Source organism: Pinus tabuliformis, chromosome 8 (genome assembly GCF_031772625.1).
Source record: "Pinus tabuliformis cultivar Carrire ecotype Pingquan chromosome 8, CPIR1, whole genome shotgun sequence".
NCBI lineage: Eukaryota > Viridiplantae > Streptophyta > Pinopsida > Pinales > Pinaceae > Pinus > Pinus tabuliformis.
Window position 1 is genome coordinate 2,038,654,201 of NC_142294.1, and position 24,691 is coordinate 2,038,678,891.

The window sequence follows — 24,691 nt, forward strand, 5'->3', positions numbered from 1 at the left end:
TATTTTAGTTCATCAAGCAATTACTAAAACCATAACATGAAGATCAAAGACACCAGATGTAGGCGGACAGCCAAGGCAAAACCCCTATCTAGGGGAAAACCTAGCCAACAACTCTCCCTTTAATAGTTTCACAAGATGATCCAAGACTCCTTGACCTAGACACAAACTTCTTCCAATCACCAAGTCATCCCTTCCTTTCTTTTGCAGATGATAACCTTCTAGCAGCAACTTTGAACTAGTACTTCGATCTTGCAACAAGAGAATTTCGACTTCCCCAACAATTGAACTTCGACCCAGCAGCAAAATCCAAAATTTAGTTCCTAGCGACCCAGTAAATTCACACATGTGAGAGATAGATAGCCCAAAAACATGATTGTCTTTCCCAACAATTCTCCTTCTGCAATTTCGTACTTTTTCTACTCCTATATCGAACTTGTGTGAGTGAGTGCTTCAAATGAATCGAACTGCACTGTATATATAGCCTCTTCTGGAGTTCGAATTACCCTCATGTAGGCCGACTTAATTAGGTAAGGGCTGACATGATCAAGTAAGGACTGACTTGGTGTGGAGGTGACATATGACTTATTTTACTCAATAATAATTCTTTTTACATGATTCAAAAGCGCAAGAAGGGTCTCATTAAATGGACAGTGACTCTAATGACTCAAGAGAAAGCCTAGAAGTCCTCAATGGGGACTTTGACCTAAAACATGATGACCCAAGCATGAAACCCATGCTTTAATAAGTCATAACAATAACAATAACAATTTCTTTTTCTTTCTTTTGATAAATACATTTCATTATGACTCAAATACAATTATGAAGACTGAACCTAGTTACATTCTTCAACAAGGCGATATCTAATCTCAATTGTCAGTCAATCACCTAGGAGATTAGGGTTAGGGTTTTGGCTTAATGAAGTTATAAAGGAAGCCTAATGGAGAGGTGAAGACACAACACAACTACACAACATTGGGAGAACAATTTTCTTAAGGGGAGGACGCGGTTTTCTCCAGAGTAAGAGGCTTAGCTAGAATGGAGAGAAGGGAGGAAGAGTGTAGGAAAATTTCAGGAGTATTTCCAGAAGGCCAAGTTCAAGGAATCGAAAGGCCGAGTAGCTGAAGTGTAGAGGAGGCCGATTTATCTAGTGATTCGAATTCCTTGAGTGCATAGGGACGGTACGATGAGGAAAAGAGAGGGCCGATTTGCTGGTGTTGGGGGGCAAGTTTCTACAGGTCTAAATTGTTAAGAGTTCAATCTTCTAGTGGGCTGATTTTCCTAGTGGAGCCGAGTTGTAGGTTCCAACAGTGCATTTTTCAAGTGTATTTTTACTTTGTGGGTCTAGGCCTAGATTTTCATGAGAATTGAATGAGGGAAATTTCTTATGGCTGTATACTTACTGTTGTGATGTTATTGATCTCTCTGTTTTTTATTTTTCAGTTGCAAATTATTTTTCTAGAAGTTAAATACTAGTGACTTTACTTTCCAGCAATGTAGAATTTTATTTAATAATTTCTGGGAATAAAAATTGTTGAGGTATAAATAAATCTGGATTGGTATTGAAAATTTAACATATGGTATTGTATTAGAGATGATGGCCATAAGTAACAAAGGCCTATTCGGCATATTTATTATAAAGTGATATAAAGTATCCTATTAGGGTCCACCTAGACCAATTTGGCATGTTGGACATGTGTTAAGCCCTATTGAGGATGAAGGGAAGCCAACTTTGGGAGGTCAAAACACCTCACCTCACACACAAAGGGTTTTGCACCTGTCAAGGTTTGAACCTATGCTGTTTACATAGCGTTTCTCTGTCACAACCACTAAGACATAACCTGATGTAATCATGAGTTAATTAATATAGTCACTAAAAGATACAGGTATTCTAACTAATGGCATGGTGCAAAGAGTTGAGCTGTCACATGTGCTTTCTTGTAGTTTTTCCATTTTAGATATTTGTGACCATTATGTTAACGTGTTAAGAGATAATGGTCATGAATAACAAAGTCCTATTTAAGGTTTTTATTATAAGGTGATGTAAAGTATTCTCATAGGGTCCACCTAGAACAATTTGGCGTGTTGGACATGTGTTAAATCCCATTGATGATGAAGGGAAGCCAACTCTGGGAGGTCAAAGACTCAAAACACTTTCCCTCACACACGCGCACACACAAGGGCTTTACACCTGTCAAGGTTTGAACCTGTTTTGTTTACATAGTGGTGCCCTGTCACAACCACTAAGGCAATCTGATGTAATCATGAGTTAATTAATGTATTCATTAAAAGATACAGATATTCTGACTAATGGCACAGTAAATGATTGAGATATGTCTTGAAATTTCAGAAAGTTGAGCTGTTGCATGTTCTTTTTTGTAGTTTGTCCAGTTCAGATATTCCATAGATTTACCCCACTGGAACAATGTATAACATGCTTAGAAGTTAGCATGGAGAATTACTTGTATCATAACATTCATGGTTTTATTAGGTTATCTAATAGTAATTTAATAGTAACACATTGGATCTCTTGATCAACTTATTTTGTTGGAGTGGTTTGTTGTGGTTATTTTCTGATTTTCTGGTCACCATTTTGTCTAACCGCAAATTAACTACTGGTGATTATTTACGGTTTCCTAGTTTTAGTTCTTTATATGCTGTACTTTTCCTTTGGAATGACTTTTAAATCTCATTAAATCACACTTGAACCTAAGGAGTTCCAATCTCGTTTATTAGTAGAGATTAATATCACTCGTTTCTTTTCCTTTTGGTTTATTCTGTCACTTGTTGGATACATGGACATTGTAATTTTTACCTGGAACAATTTGGCTTGCTTGGACTTTGGGAGAGTTAATATCTGTGAATCATAATAGATTATAATCAAAACAGACACGAGGTTGATTTTGTATATATAAAACTGGGAATTATATGTTATAGTTTTTATTGCAACATCATTTGAATGTGCTATGCTATCACTGGTTGCAGCCAAAATGGATACCTTTTCATACGCTTGCAACATCGGGGCAGATTCTCCTTATGGATGATGTACTGAAACATGGCTTTGATGTTAATGCTGCTAACAAGGTACTTTTCTAGGTCTTTCATATGAATTTTTTTTGCAGTGTGTACTGAGAAGTTAACTAAATGAAGACAAGAAGAAATTATATTAATATCAATAGATGACAAACTCCAATCAATACTATTAAATCATTACAAGACAGGAAGGCCCATCTGGCCTTAGTTTTCCACCAGAGATTATTGTAACTTGTAAGACAGGAACACATAGAAACAACTATGATAAATGCTTTTTGTTTGACCAGCTGTTGGATTTCCACATTCATTTTTCTCTGGATATTTACCTGTAAATCATTTCTTGCTTTCTGCTCTTGTGAAAAAATTATTACAGGATCTGCTGATAAATGGTTAGTGCAACAACTATGTAGGATGGTTTGACTGCTATTCATAAGGCAGTGCTATGCAAAAGGGAGGCTGTGGTCAGCCGTCTTCTCAAAAGAGGAGCAGATCCTCATGTTCGAGATAAGGTAACAAATTGTGTAAACCTTCATTTATTGCTGTTGACTACACTTTTATGGTGGCCTACAATGTGTTATTAACTTTTCTTCAAGCAGGTTCTTTTGTGGCTCCAACTAGTGGAAAAATGATGGATTCAAATTTCAAAACTATTGTTTGTAGTAATCTGTTATGCCGTGAGACAAGAGGTTAGGCAGTTTGAAATATTTGTAAAGGGTGATGCAGTGACCTGATTTATTATGAAAATGACAGTTTGCACATGATCACAACTGGGCCAGGGATGCTCCTGCAGCACATAGAAAGGAATCATAATGCCTTCTGGAATCACCCCTTTTTTTTTGCTTGAACTATGGTTTTGACTGTTCATATGAATCTTGCTGATGACAGACTTCACAGTGATCCTTTTAATAGTTCGGTCTCCAAACTCAGCATTGACTTCAGGGGAGACTTCTTTACTACGTGCTACAAGTTGCCAAAACAAAGGTAAACAGTGTTTTAGTTGTGGTTGACCAACAGAAGCAATCTATTTGACCTCTCAACAATCTCCCATTGGTTTGACATCAGTGACAATATATCAACAATCTCCCCCTTTGTCATTGATGACAACACACCTGTCACTGATGCTCCCCCTGTTTTCATGCTTCTTCTCTTTCTCTCCCCCCTTCGACATCAAGGACAACGGATAACTCCCCCTGTCATCTATTTCTCCTGTCTTCTCTTGTGTACAATGTTTAATAGTGTGGTTTGCAATGTTTAGTCTCAGTTATTGTAAGACTGCTACTGAAGAAAGAGAAGAGATCACATTCTACAGCAAAAGGCCTCTGTTTTGGGTCAAGCATTTATTTTGTAAATTGTTCAGCAACTTAGACTCATTCCTCCCATTGAGATGTCCAATACTCCATACATCAATTTTAACCTCATGAATAACCCTGAAATTCCTGTATATAAACAAAAGAGTGTGCAAAGAGACCAATGCCTTGGTCACAGATTTGAGAGCTTTAACCTGCAGGTTTATGGATATATTCAACATGGGAAATTCTGTTGTCTATAAAATTATAGATTTTTTTGACAAGAGCCCATTTCCTTCTACTTGGAATACCCTGTGTGACTCTTTCTTTACCATCATCTTTGTGTACTCTAGTTCTGGTTCAGCGGACACAAAGCCAGAGTCTCCATAAAGTTTTTGTAGTTTTCCCAAAGACTCTTAGCTGAAGAGCATTGACCCACTTTGACTTTTATAGAATCTGATAGACTACTTAAGATTGTTTTTATCGCTTTTGTATTGTATTCTTTTGACCCTTCTGTAGTTGTGTTTGCAGTAACACTTGATTCCCATGCTTCACAACCAAGAGCCATAAAAAAAGATTGTAAAAATTTCTCATTTCCCACCCCGGTTTTCAGTTTCACCTTATTTCTCTAAAATAGTTAAATGCCTTTTCCCATATCCATACATTCAACAACTGAAAAAATAAATTTTGCTGAAAACACAAATTCTGGAAAAATTACAGAATGCTGGAAAATGCAGAAATATAAAAATCAACACATAACAACAGCCATTTAATACATTTAAACACAGTGATTTTTGGTCAAGGTGACCCTGGAAAAACCCCCTACAACTCTTGGGGAAAACCAGTTCGAAACCTCTTTCTTATTTCTGGAAAATGCCTTTTATAGTGAGAAATATTCAGCAAAAGTCAACAAGCAAACTTTTACAACTTATCTCGTTTTCCGTGCCTCAGCCAACTGGAAAAACTTGCAAACAACAAAACAGAACAGCAATAAATGCTGTACGGCCTCCTTGATTTTTGTGTCCAATTTTCAGCCTTAAATGCTGTTGTACGACCTGCCTAGAAAAGCGTGCAAGCTGCCATAAACACGCTGTACGGATTTTCTCGATTTGCGTGCAGAAAAACCAGCAGTACAGCTGAACAAATTTGCCTCGATTTGCATGCCAAGGTACAGCCACTTGCTGTACGGATTTGTGCTCCTCGATTTTTGTGCACTTGCTGTACGGATTTCTAGAAAATCGTGCCCAATATCTGCCTTTAACTGTGTGCTAACTCAGCGGTACGGATTTGCTAAACTGCTGCCTTGGAATGTGTGTCAAGATGCTGCCTCCTTCTCCTCCCTGTCCAGAAATCTCCCTTGCTCTTTTGCTCTCCTTCTTTCAATCTGCTCATGAAAGAATGAATGACCTTTTCCTTCTTTAATCTAACCCTAAGTGACTTTTGGGGAATCCCTAAATCCAATGGCTGAAATAGATTGAGATCTAGGGCTGAGATTAAATGCTCATTTAAATCTCACTTTCTATTTTTTAATTCACCCCACTTTAATAAAGACCCACTTAGTCATTTATTTCCAAAGTCACTTTTCCTTTCTAATTTTACATTGACTTTATTAAAGTCACTTTAAAATTAGACTTTAGTAACTTTATCACTTAAAGTCACTTTTAAATTAGATTTGAGTTTATAAAAATTATAAAGTCACTTTAGGAGAAAAATTAAATTCTTTTGGACACTTTTCCGTAGGCCAAAGATCAAAGCCTTAGGGAACCACTTGTCCTCCGGTACCAAATTTCAACAAGGATCACATTCTTGAGTTCCATAATACATAGTTTGTTTCATCAAACAAGGGAGAACCTCATTGACTTCCGATTTCATGACTAAGGAGGAGATAACTTCAGAGGCTTTGGAGGCTTTCCTTCTTGACCTTGCTATTTGTTCTAGGGGATCTTCCTTCCAGCTATTAGGCTGAGACTGAAGGAACGGGCTCTGATACCAATTGTTGGAAATACTTGGGGGGGTGAATAAATATTTCTTACAATCGTTCTATAATGTCAGTTAAGATTTTTCCACAATTAAATCTGTCAGGCCAGGTAGTAACTCCATAAGGCAAAAATGATTCGACTGTTCTATTCCATCAGGTAGGTCTTCATTATATACATGAGGGAGACACTGTTCAGTTCGTCTCCCGATGACTGTTCATATTTCCTATTTATCTATTTACATAAATTCACCCAATCACAAGGATTAGGTGTCAACATTCCCCCCCTTAATCTGAAGGGATGTTGGTGAGTCCAAGCATCATTCTGAATCGTTCAAGCTTTTCTCTTCCAAGCGCTTTGGTGAAGATGTCTGCAATTTGCTCATTTGTGGAACAATGACGGAGATGGATTGTTTTGGCCTCAACATGATGTCGAATCGGATGATATTTAGTATTGATGTGCTTCGTTCGATCATGGAATTTTGGGTTCTTGGCCAACTTTATTGCAGAGATATTGTCAATCATGAGTGGAGTTGATTGTACTTGTTTTACCTGCAAATCTTCAAGAATTTTCCTGAGCCACACAATTTCTTTTGTTGCTTCAGCGGCTGCCACGTATTCTGCTTCTGTTGTGGAATCTGCTGTAACTGATTATTTGCGTGATCTCTAGGAGACAGCTCCTGATCCAAGACTCATAGCATATCTTGGAGTTGATACCCCAGTTTCTTTGTCTCCATCGAAGTTTGAATCAGAGTATCCAATCAAGCTGAAGTCGTCCACCTGTGTATACTTGATTCCAAAGTCTTGAGTTCCCTTCAAGTACCTTAGAACTCTTTTTGCAGCAGACCAATGTCCCTCACAAGGTTTTTGCATAAACCTGGAGAGGATTCCAATAGCAAACGAAATGTCTGGTCTGGTAGTAGTTAGGTAGTTGAGACTTCCTACAAGCTGTCTATACTTTGTTGCATCCTCAAATTCTTTTCCTTCAATAGATGTGAGCTTTAAGTTTTGTTCCATTGGAGTAGCAAGAGGATTGCACTCTGCCATGCCAAACCTGTTCAACAGATCTCCAATGTATTTCTTTTGAGAAAGAAATATGGACTTTGGATGTTGGGTTACTTCAATGCCAAGATAGTAATGAACATAGCCCAAATCAGTCATTTCAAAACTTTTCCCCAATTCCTTCTTTATGGATGCAATGTAGCTTTCATTGTTCCCTGTCATCAAAAGATCATCTACATATACCACAAGATATACAACTGTTTTGCCAACTTTCTTGACAAATAAAGTTGCATCATCAAGATCAAAATGTTTGAAATTGAGTTTCAGAAGATGCTCAGTTAGTTTTTCATACCAGGCTCGCGGTGCTTGTTTGAGGCCATACAAGGACTTCACAAGTTTGCATACTTTATGTTCATGTCCTTTCACAGCAAATCCTTCAAGCTGGGACATAAAAACATTCTCTTTTAGATCTCCATTCAAGAAAACAGTTTTTACATCCATTTGATGGACTTTCCAACCGTTCTGAGCTGCTAATGCAAAGAGTGTCCGGATGGTAGCCCATTTTGCTGTGGGGGCAAAAGTCTCCTCATAATTGACCCCTTCCTTCTGTGCAAAACCTTTTGCCACAAGCCTAGCTTTGTGCTTGTCAAGTGAGCCATCAACTTTATACTTGTTCTTGTAGACCCACTTGCAGCCAATTGGTTTGGTTCCTAATGGAGGATCAACCAGCTTCCAAGTGCCGTTCTTTATGAGGGCATCATACTCCTTTTGCATTGCTTCTTTCCATTCATCATGAGAAGCAATTTCTTTGAAGGAAGTTGGTTCAAAATCTGTAGACAAGTTCAATTCACAATCATAAGAAACGTCCATATCAACAGGTGAATTAGAGTCATCTACATCACCTCCATTTTGCCGGTTTGAATTTCTGGTTCTTGTCTTTCCAACTTCATCAGGATGAACACTTTCAAGTGTCTTTGTCACCCACCTTGGGGGACCCTTTTTAGATGGTCTAGGTTGCTCCATTGATTGTGTTGGGACTGAATCAAGATTGAGTCTCCCAATTCTATCAATCACATCACTTAAAGCATCATCCGTTGTTGGAGTTTCATGCGGGGGAGATTGTTCTTCAGAAGAAGATTCCACATGTTGATCTAGTATAGGAATCCCCCCTTCTAGATGTGGAATCTGATTATCAAATTCTTGAAATGATTTTGTTTTTGCGAATCTATCCAAGCGATCAAGTTGCCGCTCAACAACATTGTCAGTTTTGGATGATTCAAGAAAAATTACATCTCTAGATACAACAAACTTTTTATTTACTTCATCATAGAGACGGTATGTTTTGGAGGTGTTTGAATATCCCAGAAAGATACACTTACGACTTCTAGCACCAAGTTTGTTTCTATGTACCTTTGGTATCAAGGCATAACAGGTGGAACCAAAGACCTTGAGATGCTTTACCGAAGGAACATGTCCATACCACATTTCATATGGAGTCTTGTTTCTTATAGCATTAGATGGACATCTATTCTTTATATATGCAGCACATAGAACAGCATCAGCCCAAAACATTATCTTTACATTTTTGAAGAAGAGCATGGATCGTACCATATTTAAGATTGTCATATTCATTCTTTCAGCTACACCATTCTGTTGGGGATTATAAGGCAGAGTTGTTTGATGTTTGATCCCATGTTGGTGAAGATAGTTTTCAAATTCATTTGATGTGTATTCTTTTCCATTATCAGTGCGAATAGACCCAATACGAGACTGTGCATCATTTTCAATCCATTTATGAAAATTCTTGAATGCTTGAAAAGTATCAGATTTGTTCTTCAATAAATAAACCCAACACATTCTGGTGTAGTCATCAATAAATGTCTTGATATATTTATTTCCATTTGCAAAAGGAACATGCATTGGACCACATAAATCTGAATGAATGAGTTCAAGTTTTCTATGTGCTCTTGAATGTGAATCATGAAAAGACTGTTTGCTATGCTTTCCTAGAATGCAAGCATCACATTGCTTAAGTTTCCTAGGAATTGTAGGCAAACCAGCAACACCATTTTTCTTCAACAAGCGGAGACTGTCATAGTTCAAATGTCCAAATCTAGCATGCCATAATAAACTTGATGGAAGTGTACCTTCTTCATGATGAGAATTGTATGAGAAATGTTGTGCATGAGCAGAGGTTCCTTGCAGCTTGATAAGTCTTTTTTCTTCTATTCCCCTCATGACAAGTGAGTGGTCAGAGGCTTTTCTTACCTCAAGCTTGCCACAAACATATGAATGGAGTGACCTTGTTGGCGGATGTGGACCAAGGACAACAAGTTTCTCTTGAGCTGTGGGAGATATAGAACATGATGCAGAAGAAACTCTGGAAGACCAGGCAGTTTAAGCCTGATTGTGCCAAGCCCTGATGGCTTGATTTTTGATTGATCTGCAAAGTATACTGCTCCATCAACATTGTCAGTGAAATTTTCAAAAAAATATTTTCGATGAGTCATGTGGCAGGTTGCTCCTGAATCAAGCAACCAATCATTTTTCCAAGAAGCAAGTGAAGCATTAAATAAATCTTCATTTACTCCAATGCTACATTGTGCCACAACATAGTGAGCGGATTCAGGTGCTTTACCTTTGTCTGTATCATCAGTTTTACCTTTCTGCTGGTTTCTTTTCTGCTCAATTTTGTCCCATGGTAGCTTGCATGTAGAGGCATCATGTGATCCATTTCTTTTGCAGCGTATGTAGTGCAAATCTGCCTTTTCTCCTTGAGAATGTCTGCCCCCCTGCCTCTAAAATATCTTCCTCTTCCTCTTGTAGAATCTTGAGTAGGATGCTTTTCTTTATGAGCAAGGCACACAACGTCTTCAGAAGATTCAGGGGCTGTCTTCTTTCCAAAAGCTTTCTCTCTTTCAGCAAACTTTTTCACAAGAGAGTCAAAGGTTATATCTTTGAGATTTCTATTTGATTGCAATGGTTCAAGATAATTAGAGTAAGTAGGATAAAGTGCCTTGAGAAAAGCGATAAGAGGAATATCCAATTCAACCTTAGTGGATTTGATATCATGCATTATAGGCTTTACTTCAGATGCAAGAGCAAGAGGATCATTATTTTGCAGTTCAAGAGTGAAGAGTTTAATCATGAGTTGAACAACTTCAAGTGCAGAATGTGAGTCATAGAGTTCTTTCAGCTTTTGTAAGGCTTCAAAGGCAGTTGAATATGACGAAATATGGTGACTCACCTCTTCGTTTACAGATGCTGCGATTAATGCATAAGCTTTGCTGTTCTTGTTTTCCCAAATGACGAGCTCTTTGTCTGAGGTAGGTTGTACTGATTCATTGTCTCCGTCTCTGACACACACTCCTTTCCACAACTCATTGAAAATGAGGGTGTGTTTTATCATCCGGGACCATTCAGGATAGTTCTCCTTGCCAGTGAGAACTATTCCCACCATGGATATGATTGAATGCATATTGTAGCAAAAAAAACTTCTGCTGCAAAACTTTTACTCTTAATGGAAAAAAAATATACTTCTGATGTGACTGGACAACAAACTCAAATGTCAATTCACATTCATCTGCACTAAGTCCAAAAAAAATACCCTCAACAACATAAAGCACTGCGTCCACTAAAAGGCCGAAGAACGTAGTCCAGACGTATTTGGACTCTCAATATCACAAGTTACAAACCCTCTTAGAAATATATGAAGTCATCCCTTTGTCCATATCCATGCGGTTATACCACAAAAAATGTTGGTTTTCAAATAAGACTTTACTAGTCGACTTTCAATTGTTGACTGTGCTAAAACTAGTCTATTAACATTTTTTTCAAACTTCTCATGCTTTGCAAAATGACCTTTGCCAGCAAGAAGTCCGCTTTAAAAATTACGAATGCCAACTTCCATACAAAAACATTAAAAAAAATGCGCTTCATGTGTTAGTTGCTCCCATAACCGAAGTTCGCGATGTCCAGGTCGGGGACAAGCATGCGGTCATATGGCAATGAAGAAGCGGAACTTCTCGTATGCAAATCCTCAGGACGCTTTGTATTGAAGCCGACACTTTTGTATTTGAACCGTCATAGCAGGGATGATGATTTCCCACGGGAGAGGAGCAGCGGTGCGTGGTATCTTAAGATCATGCAGCGGCAGGGCTTCTTCCGTCGGGAGCTCGACCTCTTTTGGATGCACCTTGTCTCGTTTGCCAGATTTTGAATGGTAAATCTTGATAGGTTAAAATGGCAGAGCTAGATAATGAACAACAGAGATAAAAAAATTGGAGGGGAATTAATAAACAAGCAGCCCGCACGCTCAATACATCATTTAACAAATGCCACGAGCAGTAGTGTCAAGAACAGCGTTCAAAACAGTGTTCAAAACAGCGTTCACAAGGAGCAGCGTTCCTCGTTGTTCCCAATCAGCTCGATCTCTCAGGCGAAGCCACTCGAATCCCAGTAGCCACACCATTACAAAGTTTTACATGCAGCAGAGGTTCATGCGAGAGGCACGAGGTTTTACACGCAGCAGAGGTTCAAAATGGATATGGAAAGCTGCAGAAACGCAAAGAAGTGGTGCATCGATGTCATCAATAGCAGGACGCAAGGGTTTCAAAAATTTTAACGCACAGGACAACGCTTCTTTTATGTCAGGTTTATGGACAGTTAGGACAATGCTTTTTTGTGAAACGTTTATGGACAGTCAGGACAACATGGATAGTGCTGGACAGTGTGGACAGTATGGAGGGGGCAGCTACCATGTCAGGAGCAGCTAATTATATGGAGGAGAAGCTCAGCTATATGGAGAGCAGACTGGGAGTTACAAGGGACATAAAAGCTAAAAAGGAGCTGGCTCTGATACCATGTTAGGCCAGGCAGTAACTCCATAAGGCAAAAATGATTCGACTGTTCTATTCCATCAGGTAGGTCTTCATTATATACATGAGGGAGAGACTGTTCAGTTCGTCTCCCGATGACTGTTCATATTTCCTATTTATCTATTTACATAAATTCACCCAATCACAAGGATTAGGTGTCAACAAAATCAAAACATAAGAAGTAGAACAAAAGAAATTCTATTAATGAAAATAATGAGGACTCAAATCCTCTTTTACAAATATTCAGGCTCCAACTTGTACAACAAAATCTCCAACTTCTTCAAGGCTCCAATACTGAATGAGGACTCCAATCATCTTAGGCTCCAATGTAAACAAACACTTCCAATATACTTCAAAAACTTTACCACAACACTGCGTCAAGATGTCATCCAAAAAGCTCTCCAAAGTTTGCTCCAAAGATGCTTCAAAAATGCTCCAAGAAGTCTTCAAGAATCTTCTCAAGGTTTGTCTACAACTGCCTTCAAGTCTACACAACGATGTCTTCAAGTCTGCTTCAAAGATTACCAAGGTTTGTCCACTTCAGGTTTGCTTCAAAGATAATCATGTTGTTGATTTTTGTAGCATTGGATGTGCTCCAGCCTTGAAACTTTGCAGGGAGGCTTAGACACATGCATTCTCCAAGACCCAGAAATCGTTCGGGAAATTTCTACCTAGAGATGGTTTAATTAAAATAATTAATCATTTTTAATGTATTCCTAAGTCTAAACTTAGGAAATGTGATTAATTAAATCTGGTGCGAACCTTTTAGAAGAAGACGAGGATCAACTCCCAGTTAATCTTTACCTTTGATTATGTTTTAATATTGGCCTTTGGTGCTCCAACGAGAGATTATAAGAAGGAGCTTGATGGGCACTTGGAGAACACACTGAGATAGTGAAATCTAGAGATCGAATTTCTCAAGAGTAGTAGCGCTGAGTTGCCGGAGAGAGATTGAGTGATCTTCTTGTAGTGAGGGGCAGGGATAATAGACCAGAGGGGATTTTGACAGTTCTAGAGAGTGCAAGGTAGAGAAGACAACGAGAGGTTCACAAAGGCAACGCAGTGCTTCAGAGGGAGTTCGTAATTTTGTTGGGAGCAGTCGAGATCTAGTGCCAGAAGCCGGGGTGTGAGACCGGAGGGCCAAAGAGTCGAGTTCCAGTTAGCAAATCGATCAGCTGGAAGGGTGACGTAGCTCCTAGAATCTGTGATGCAGTGACTGCGTGAGCCCACACAGAGACAACGCAGAGGCAGCATGGGGCTAACCATCCAGAGCCTGGATCAGAGTCGGATCGCTAGTGACAGTGTGAGAATATTTCTCACTACCTCTTTGCCAGTTTATTCTCTGTATTAGATTGTCAGTTTGGGCATCTAAAGATTTGTACTCAGATTACTACAGTGTAATAATTAAAACCCTCAGCTGTTGCACCAGTGTTCCCACATTGGGTTTTTCTGGGGACGTTTGTCCAAAAACAACGGTGTATTTGTGTGTATGTTTTGTTTCCGCAGTATTTGATGTTGTGAAGGCTGCAGTAGATTTTATTTTGATGTTTACTGTGTAACACTATAAATAACTTGATTCAGAAATTAACAAGTAGGAGAAAATTTAATCAGTTTCTACAATAGGGAATCGGGGCACCGATTTTTCACACAAGTGTGTTCCAAAAAAACTGCTTCAGGATACTACAAGGATAGTACATGTTAGTGTCAGTCAGTTTTACCTGCCACCAGTGATCAAATGTTCTATTTCAGAATGTCCATTAGGGTTTAAGGTCAAGTTTTTACCATTTCACTAGGTCTTCCATTCAAAAACTTTGGTCATTGGTTAGTGCGTCTTGGTTGTCAATTACTCCTTTACAAATTGCCATGTTTTGGTCACTGTCATCATACATTTGGATGTGCCATCTCTGAAAAGTTTTATGGTCATCTTAGTTTCATTATCATGGTCTTCATCTAGCTCACTATCATCCATTAGGTCACTAGGGTTTTAGTCATTGAATTTCTCATTCCATTCATAAATTTGGCATTTAAAGGAGCAGTGATACAAATTGGTTCAAAAAGGTTTTATTTCAAATGAATATTTTGTAATAAGTTTCTGATAATCTCAAGCTGTATTCAAAGGTTCCTAAGCTACATGGTTTCCAATGCAAAAGTGAGAAAGGCATAGTGTGGGCCACCCCATTACTATGAAAGGAATCAACTTTACAAGCTATACAAGACCATCATTGTTCCATTTCTCTCATTTATTTCATTGCTAAAGAAACTCTCTCTCATCATCAATCACTTCCTCACCATTTATAGGGCCGAAGACATTCCAAAAATTGAGTTCCAGCTCTTTCGCTGTGTTTTTAAGCCATTTCGCTGCACTTTTCACTGGGCACATTGCACTTTTTAGTGAATGATGCGCTTTTCCCTATGAATGCTGCACTTTTATTTCGATGTGTACTGTGTAACACTGTAAATAGCTTGATTCAGAAATTAACAAGTAGGAGAAATTTAATTAGTGTCTGCAATAGGGAATCGGGGAACCGATTTTTCACACAAGTGTGTTCCAAATGAACTACTTCAGGATACTACAAGGATAGTACATGTTAGTGTCAGTCAATTTTGCCTGCCACCAGTGATCAAATGTTTTATTTCAGAATGTCCATTAGGGTTTAAGGTCAAGTTTTTATCATTTCACTAGGTCTTCCATTCAAAAACTTTGGTCATTGGTTAGTGCGTTTAGGTTGTCAATTACTCCTTTACAAATTGCCATGTTTTGGTCATTGTCATCATACATTTGGATGTGCCATCTCTAAAAAGCTTTATGGTCATCTTAGTTTCATTATCATGGTCTTCATCCAGCTCACTATCATCCATTAGGTCACTAGGGTTTCAGTGATTGAATTTCTCGTTCCATTCATAAATTTGGCATTTAAAGGAGCAACGATACAAATTGGTTCAAAAAGGTTTTATTTCAAATGAATATTTTGTAATAAGTTTTTGATAATCTCAAGCTGTATTCAAAGTTTCCTAAGCTACATGGTTTCCAATGCAAAAGTGAGAAAGGCATAGTGTGGGCCACCCCATTACTATGAAAGGAATCAACTTTACAAGCTATACGTGACCATCATTGTTCCATTTCTCTCATTTATTTCATTGCTAAAGAAACTCTCTCTCATCATCAATCATTTCCTCACCATTTATAGGGCCAAAGACATTCCAAAAATTGAGTTCTAGCTCTTTCGCTGCGTTTTTAAGCCATTTCGCTGCACTTTTCACTGGGCACGCTGCACTTTTTAGTGAATGATGCGCTTTTCCTTGTGAATGCTGCACTTTTCTTCAGGGGTCATCAAGTGAATTTCCAAGGGTTTTCAAGGGCAAATCAAGTCTCCAAAAGGGTTAATCAAGTAAGTTGAAAGCTCACATCCTTTCCAATCAGTTTATTTCATATTTTCTATGGTGCAAACTTCCTCTTTTGCCCCTATGCTACCCGTTTATGTAGCACTCTTCATTCTTGGTTTTTAAACCCTCAAACCCCTGCTTTCCTCTCATTTTCATCTCCCTCCCCTCTTACACACTCATATCTATTCCCTAAAGACCCTAATACCCCACACTCATACTCGCTAAATTCCTAAAACCAAACCCTACCCCTATGTTGCATTTCTAGTAGCCTAATACCTTGGGCCTGTGTATAAGTTCTACAGCCCGTCTCCCCCACTCATTTCACTCCCTATCACTTCCTAACACTCCCTCACACCCTTCCCTATCTCCCTAAATTTTTCCACACTTAATTCCCCTCCCTAACCCCATCATCCTATTTCCTCTTTCCCTTCCCTTGTTTTGCCCCTTAAGATTTGTATTCACAATTTGCTATGGAGGAGGAGATTATGGAGGAGGAGAAGAAAACTTATAACAAGGATGGAAAGGTGTCAAGGTATGAACCTCTAAATACTCGAGAGCTGATGTCTTCACCACTTCCAAAGCAATGTTTTCAGCATGTAGGGTGTCTTGAGTTTTGTGAGTTGGTGCAAAAAGTCCAATATCATGCTGAATTAACCAGACCGTTTGTTACAAACCTCAAAAAGGATAAAGTCATAATTGCAGGGGTAACTTTTGTCATGTCAATGTTGATTTTTGGTAGCATCGGATGTGCTGTAGCCATGAAAATTGGTGGAGAGGCTAAAGCACATGAGATCTCCAATACCCATAAATGGTTTGGGCAGATTCTAAACAGTGTGGGAGATATTAAAATAATTAATATTTTTAATGGAGTACCTAAGTCTAAACTTAGGGAAAATAAAATATTAATGTGAATTAATATAAAACTGTGTTAGAAGGGTCACAAAGTCATGGATCAAGCCAGAATAATCTTAGCTGTTGATTAGGGACTTAATCTCGGCCGTTGAATTGTCGACGAGAAAAGTATAAGAGGAGGCTTGAGGGTCACTTGGAGAATACACCGAGTTGATCAAGATTTCGATTTTCTGGGGCAGGGTTTGCTAAGGAAGTCGAAAGAGTGATCAGAGTTATAGTTGAGGGGCAGTGAATACAAAAGCAAAGAGGCAAAGATAGTACCAGGAGGATCAGCGCAGAAGCCAGGTGAGAGGGACGTAGAGCCAGCCAGAGGTTCACGCAGAGCTAGCCAGGACTCATGCAGAGGCAGCCAAGAGCTGCATAGTGCCTCAGAGAGCCAGTGTGGGTGATGCAGAGGCTCTAAGGGCTGATGCAATGCCTCTAGAGGCTGCCGCAAGGCGAGCTGGGGTGACGCTGGACCAGAAAGCGCTAACGTTGGGGTTTTCGTGGGGTAGATTGGAGTTAGGAGTTGTCCGAGTGTTTATTCGGGGTTTCAGCTGGAACATCGGTCTCCGACTGAGGTACTACTGTCAAGATTATTCTCTGTTGGGTGAGTCGGTTTTGGCACCCAGATTGCATTCTAAAATTGCTTAATAATTAGAACCCTCAAATAGTTGCATCGGTTTTCCCGCATTGGGTTTTTCCGAGGACATTGGTCCAAAAACAACGGTGTCACTTGTGTGCTTGTTTTGTTTCCTTTAGTTGATGATCTGTAATGTGTTGAGCATGTACTTGTATTTATTTTCAGTATTTACATGGTAAATAACTTGTTAATTAATCAGAACAAGTAGGCAGAAATAAATCAGAAAAAGTACATGAAGGGTTTCTAACAGTTAGACTTAGAAATTCCAACATGGTAGCAGAGCGTGGTTGCAGATCACAGGAGAACTGAGGACATCACTTAAGCAGAGCAACAACAACAAAAAACAACTGCCCTGAGTGACAAAAGCTATTCCTAGCAGAGAAGCAACAAGGAAAGGGTGATGCAGTGCTTGCGTCATCAAGTTTGAGCCGGGAAGAGGATCAACGCAGTGGCAGAGGGGAGCAGACTCGACCTACGCAGTGCCCGATCATCTTTCTCAGTCAGGAAGGATTGACGCTCGTGGCCAGGAGGTGCGGATTTTGCTGGTGCCGGGATTGCGCAGAGCCTAGAAGCTCTAACCTTCAGTTTCTGGGGCTTAGGAGGCTATGGGTAAGTTGCAGAGTGAAGCTGGTGGGGTATTGTGGTCTGAACAGTACCTAACAGGGCAAGACCAAGGAGGAGGGAGTTGCTGCCAAGGATTTCTAGCCAAGAAATCCAGATTAGTGGTGCAGCTGCACTAACGATCGGAGTGGGGGCATCTCGACATTGGCAGAAGGGTTTCTAGGAGGGAAATCGAAGCTCAGAGGGAGTCACACCAAGAACTTCCAGAAGGGAAGTGGAGGAGCAGCGAGATGGCAGTGAACAGGGTAAGAGACCAGGACAGACTGGACGGAGCCTCAAACTTCATAGTCTGGAAGGCTAGAATCTTATCCGTTCTAAACAGAAACCGTCTCAAGCAATTTGCCTTAAGGACAGTAGCAGTCCCAATTGACCTGACTGATAATGATAAGTATGAATATGCAATGGCAAGGGCCAAGGGCATCATCCTTGATGGGGTCAAGGACCATGTAGTACCACACATTGCCGAGAAGAATATAGCAAATGAGATGTGGGAGGCCCTAAAGAAGTTGTATCAACATACTTCCGTGCAGAGGAAGATGCTACTAGAAAATCCGCTGCGGTCATACCAGATGTAGAAGGGAGAACAAATCGACCCCTTTCTCGGTCGATTGAAGGAGATCTGGGATCAACTGACTTCCATAGGAGCCACACCGGATCAAGAATTGATGGTGAGAACAGCCCTGAACGCAGTCTTAGAAGACTGGGAGGTGTTTGTCCAGAGCATACTGAGAAGGGTGACCCTTCTAGATTGGGAGGAAATGTGGGTGGCTTTTCGCCAAGAAGAGATCAGAAGGCTAAGCAAGGCGGGAAACAGTGGCAAGGGGATCAAAATCATGAAGGAGGAAGAGGAGGATGTTGCCCTAGAATCTGAGGGAAAGCAAGAGAAAAGGAAGGAGGACCTCTCCAAGGTCAAATGCTTCAACTGTGGGGCACTGGGTCACTATGCGAGCTAGTGTCCAAGGAAGAAGAACAAGGGAGAGGCTTCCGAGATGAAGGCTGCGCCAACAAGGGCAGAGAAGCAATTGGAGATAGATGATGACTGTTCCATGAGTACTCACACGTCACTTGAGTGGAAGTGGGGAGACATCGAGCTGTAGTCAAACGGACTACAGGCGATAAGGGGCAGGAACCTCGAGGTACCCAACCTCTTGGATTATACCTTGCTACGGGAACCCCGAGAGGAGTAGCAGGACTAGCGAATGTCGGTAGAGACGGATGCGAATGAAGTGAGAGAGGGAGATAAAGTGCAGGAGTCCCAGGACAATGTGAGGCAACAATGCGAGATGTACAACATTGTGGCAGCAACACAGAGGTCAGAGAGGGAGCACTTGTCAGTGATAGAGGGAGCTTCTGCATCGGGAGTGTTTCTAGCCTGACGGAGATGTCAGAGTTGGGAGATCAGTTACTTACTTCTCAGTAACTGAGTTGCAGTGTAGCAGTTAGTAGTGGCAGTGCTATGGGCAACACGATGCAGCGTGATGAGAGGGGTTGCAGTGCAGATGCAGCAGTGGTAGTGACAAGGCCATGGGCTGCAACACAGATGCAGAGGGAGTTGCCGTACAGATGCAGCAGTGGCAGTGGCAGGGCCATGGGTAGCAGTACATGATGCAGCAGTGTAGAGGATGTTGGGTAGCAGGCCTAGCATCAGCACAGGGACCGATGCCTGATGATCAGGGTGATGCTCAGTGAGGACTTAGGAGTATTACTAGAACATAGTCCTCGCTAAAAGGGAGTGTTGATTTGGGGTAGCATCGGATGTGCTCTAGCCATGAAAATTGGTGGTGAGGCTAAAGCACATGAGATCTCCAATACCCAGAAATGGTTTGGGCAAATTCTAAATAGTTTGGGAGACATTAAAATAATTAATATTTTTAATGGAGTCCCTAAGTCTAAACTTAGGGAAAATAAAATATTAATGTGAATTAATATAAAATTGTGTTAGAAGGGTCTAAAAGTCATGGATCAAGCCAGAATTAATCTTAGCCGTTGATTAGGGACTTAATCTTGTTCGTTGAATTGTCAACAAGAAAAGTATAAGAGGAGGCTTGAGGATCACTTGGAGAATACACCAAGTTGATCAAGATTCCGATTTTCTGGGGCAGGGTTTGCTGAGGAAGTCGAAAGAGTGATTAGAGTTGCAGTTGAGGGGCAATGAATACAAAAGCAGAGAGGGAGAGATAGTACCAGGAGGATCAACACAGAAGCCGGGAGAGAGGGACGTAGAGCCAGCCAGAGGTTCACGCAGAGGCAGCAAGGAGTTGCGCAGTGCCTCAGAGAGCCATCGTGGGTGACGCAGAGGCTCTAAGGGCTGATGTAGTGCATCTAGAGGTTGACGCAGGGCAAGCTAGGGTGATGCTGGGCCAGAAAGGGCTGATGCAATCCCTAGAGGTTGACACTGGGGTTTTCGTGGGGTAGATTGGAGCTGGTACCTGTTGGAGTGTTTATCCGGGGTTTCAGACGAAACATCTATATCCCACTGAGAGGTACTACTGTCGAGATTATTCTCAGCTGGGTGAGTCGGTTTTGGAACCCAGATTGTATTATGAAACTGCTTAATAATTAAAACCCTCAGATAGCTGCACCGGTTTTCCAGCATTGGGTTTTTCCGTGGCATTGGTCCAAAAACAACAACGTCACTTGTGTGCTTGTTTTGTTTCCTTCAGTTGATGATCTGTAATGTGTTGAGCATGTACTTGTATTTATTTTCAGTATTTACATGGTAAATAACTTGTTAATTAATCAGAACAAGTAGGCATAAATAAATTAAAAAAAGTACATGAAGGGTTTTTAATAGTTAGACTTAGAAATTCCAACATGGTATTAGAGCGTGGTTGCAGATCACAGGAGAATTGAGGACACCAGCTGACCAGAGCAGCGGCAGTAGAAAACAACTGTGCTAAGTGACAGAAGCTGTTCCTAGTAGAGAAGCAACAAGGAAGGGGTGACGCAGTGCCTGCGTCATCAAGTTTGAGCTAGGAAGAGGATTAGCGTAGTGGCAGAGGGGAGCAGACTCGACCTACGCAGTGCTCGGTCATCTTTCTCAGTCAGGAAGGATTGACGCCCGTGGCCAGGAGGTGTGGATTTTGCTAGTGCCGGGATTGCGCAGAGCCTAGAAGCTCTAACCTTCAGTTTGCTGGGGCTTAGGAGGCTGTGGGTAAGTTGCAGAGTGAAGTTGGTGGGGTACTGTGGTCAAAACAGTACCTAACAGGGCAAGACCAAGGAGGGAGTTGCTGCCAAGGATTTCTAGCCAAGAAATCCGGATTTGTGGTGCAGGTGCACTAACGATCGGAGTGGGGGCATCTCGACATTGGTAGAAGAATTTCCAGGAGGGAAATCGAGGCTCAGAGGGAGTCACACCAAGAACTTCCAGAAGGGAAGTAGAGGAGCAGCAAGATGGCAGTGAACGGGGTAAGAGACCAGGACATACTAGACAGAGCCTCAAACTTCGTAGTCTGGAAGGCCAGGATCTTATCCGTTCTAGACAGAAACCGTCTCAAGAAATTCGCCTTGAGGACAGTAGTGGTCCCAATTGACCCGACTAATAACGATAAGTACGAGGATGCAATGGTGAGGGCCAAGAGCATCATCCTTGACGGGGTCAAGGACCATGTAGTACCTCACTTTGCCGAGAAGAATACGACAAATGAGATGTGGGAAGCCCTAAAGAAGTTGTATCAGCATACTTCCGTGCAGAGGAAGATGCTACTAGAAAATCAGCTGCGGTCATACCAGATGCAGAAGGGAGAACAGATCGACCCCTTCCTCGGTCGATTGAAGGAGATCTAGGATCAGTTGACTTCCATAGGAGCCACGCCGGATCAAGAATTAATGGTGAGAATAGCCCTGAACACAGTCTCAGAAGACTGGGAGGTGTTTGTCCAGAGCAACTGGGCAGGGTGACCGTTTCAGATTGGGAGGAAATGTGGGCAGCTCTTTGCCAAGAAGAGATAAAAAGGCTAAGCAAGGCGGGAAGTAGTGGCAAGGGGATTAGAATCAAGAAGGAGGAAGAGGAGGATGTTTCCCTAGCATTTGAGGGAAAGCAGGAGAAACAGAAGAAGGACCTCTCCAAGGTCAAATGCTTCAACTGTGGGGAAATGGGTCACTATGCGAGCTAGTGTCCAAGGAAGAAGAACAAGGGAGAGGCTTCCGAGACCAAGGCTGTGCCAACAAGGGTGGACAAGGAATTGGAGACAGATGATGATTGTGCCATGAGTGCTCACACGCCACTTGAGCGGAAGTGGGGAGACATCGAGCTGTAGTTAGACAGACTACAGGCGATGTGGGGTAGGATCCTTGAGGTACCCAACCTCTTGGATTATACCTTGCTACGGGAGCCCCGAAGAGGAGTAGCAGGACTAGCGGATGTCGGTAGAGACGGATGCGGATGAAGTGAGAGATGGAGCTACAGTGTAGGAGTCCCAGGACAGTGTGAGGCAGCAGTGCGAGATGCACAACATTGTGGCAGCATCGCAGAGTTCAGAGAGGGAGCACTTGTCAGTGACAGAGGGAGCTTCAACATCGAGAGTGTTTCTAGCCTGACGGAGATGTCAAAGTTGGGAGATCAGTTACTTACTTGTTAGTAACTGAGTTGCAGTGCAACAGTTGGCAGAGGCACTGCCATGGGCAACACGATGCAACATGATGAGAGGGGTTGCAGTGCTGATGCAGTAGTGGCAGTGACAGGGCTATGGGCGGCAACACGGATGCAAAGGGAGTTGCCGTACAGATGCAACAGTGGCAGTGGCAGGGCCATGGGTAGCAGTGCATGATGCAGCAGTGCAGAGGTGTTGGGAAGCAGGGCTAGCATCAGCACAAGGACCGATGCCAGATGATCAGGGTGATGCTAAGTTAGGAGTATTACTAGAGCACAGTGCTCACTAAGAGGGAGTGTTGATTTGGGGTAGCATTGGATGTGCTCTAGCCTCGAAAATTGGTGGAGAGGCTAAAGCACATGAGATATCCAATACCCAGAAATGGTTTGGCAGATTCTAAACAGTTTGAGAGATATTAAAATAATTAATATTTTTAATGGAGTCCCTAAGTCTAAACTTAGGGAAAATAAAATATTAATGTGAATTAATACAAAATTGTGTTAGAAGGGTCCAAAAGTCATGGATCAAGCCATAATAGACTTAGGGAAAATAAAATATTAATGTGAATTAATACAAAATTGTGTTAGAAGGGTCCAAAAGTCATGGATCAAGCCATAATTAATCTTAGCCATTGATTAGGGACTTAATCTTGGCCGCTGATTAGGGACTTAATCTTGGCTGTTGAATTGTCAACGAGAAAAGTATAAGAGGAGGCTTGAGGGTCACTTGGTGAATACACTGAGTTGATCAAGATTTCGATTTTTTGAGGTAGGGTTTGCTGAGGAAGTCAAAAGAGTGATTAGAGTTGTAGCTGAGGGGCAATGAATACATAAGCAGAGAGGGAGAGATAGTATCGGGAGGATCAGTGCAGACGCTGGGAGAGAGAGACGCAAAGCTAGCCAGAGGTTCACGCAGAGCCAGCCGGGAGCTGCGCAGTGCCTCAGAAAGCCACCGTGGGTGATACAAAGGCTCTAAGGGTTGACGCAGTGCCTCTAGAGGCTGACGCAGGGCGAGTAGGGTGACGTTGGGTAGACGCTGGGCCAGAAAGGGCTGGCGTAGTCCCTAGAGGCTGACGTTGGGGTTTTTGTGGGGCATATTATAGTTGGGAGCTGTCGCAGTGTTTATCCGGGGTTTCAGCCGGAACATCTGTCTCCGATTGAGAGGTACTACTGCTGAGATTATTCTCTGTTGGGTGAGCTGGTTTTGGCACCCAAATTGTATTCTGGAACTGCTTAATCATTAAAACCCTCAGATAGCTGCACTGATTTTCTCGCATTGGGTTTTTCCGGGGACATTGGTCCAAAAACAACGGTGTCACTTGTGTGCTTGTTTTGTTTCCTTTAGTTGATGATCTGTAATGTGTTGAGCATTATTTATTTTCAGTATTTACATGGTAAATAACTTGTTAATTAATCAGAACAAGTAGGCAAAAATAAATCATAAAAAGTACATGAAGGGTTTCTAACAATTAGACTTAGAAATTCCAACATCCAGCTGACATCATAGCAACAACTATAGGAATACCAAACATTGGTGAAATGTGGTTTAAGACTCAAGAATTGGATGCTCAACTGTATAAACCCTACCTCAAAGCTCCATACAAAGACAACATCAAGAAAATCTTTCCTTTTGGCCATCTCCTTGACAAGTTTGCACCTTCAATGAAGATCATAATGAAATATTTCGCTTGTGAGGGGAGCTTCTCTAGGCTCTACAACTATCACAGCAGAATGCATTTTACTAGGGTGAAACTGCTCAACATACCCTACTACCTGTATAGAAGCCTAGACAAGATGGCATACAAAGTGCAACATAGAAATAGCGAGCTACAATGAAACAACCTCTTTCATCATTCCCTCATCAAGATTATTTTCCTTCATCATCTTAAGCAGCTAAACATTGCTTGGGAGACATTCATTGAAGGAGAGGTCTTTTTGCCTTCTTTCAACCAGCCTACTAGACCTATTTCATCATTAACACCCCCTACTCAAACAGAAATTGGTTCATCTAGTAGGTCTATAGTGAAGAAGAAGAAAGGTGGGGATAAAGTGGCCAAAACTTATCAAAGAGGGAACAGGTTGGTGTTTGCTCCACAGATTATGGAAGGGGCCAAGCCTTCCACATCAGCACAACAAGGATCACCTTTACATCATGAGACACTTTTCCAAGATTATGACTCTTTTCATCTTGATGTTGATGAGAATACTTTGAAGGCTAATGAGGAGCCTAGGACAGTTGAGCAGCCTATGGTGGACAAGGAGAATGAACTCAAAAGGTTGCAGGACAAATTGATAGAGGCAAATGCTTTCATAGCATGCCTACAACAGGAAAACATGTAGCTGAAAGTTGATAGAATGCTTCAAGAGAAACACATTATGAAATTGCAAAAG

The 24,691-nt window shown here is 41.2% G+C and overlaps 1 protein-coding gene across 2 annotated transcripts in view; it reads left to right on the forward strand.

Moving 5' to 3' along the window:
• The window catches only part of LOC149244628 (uncharacterized), a 159,704-nt gene that overhangs the window by 103,068 nt on the left and 31,945 nt on the right, over positions 1–24,691 (forward strand). For both annotated transcript variants that reach the window (XM_089374929.1, XM_089374928.1), the window contains exons 3-4: positions 2,983–3,081; positions 3,441–3,539. In XM_089374929.1, coding sequence (XP_089231055.1) covers positions 2,983–3,081; positions 3,441–3,539 — 198 coding nt within the window. The remainder of the gene's footprint in view (positions 1–2,982; positions 3,082–3,440; positions 3,540–24,691) is intronic.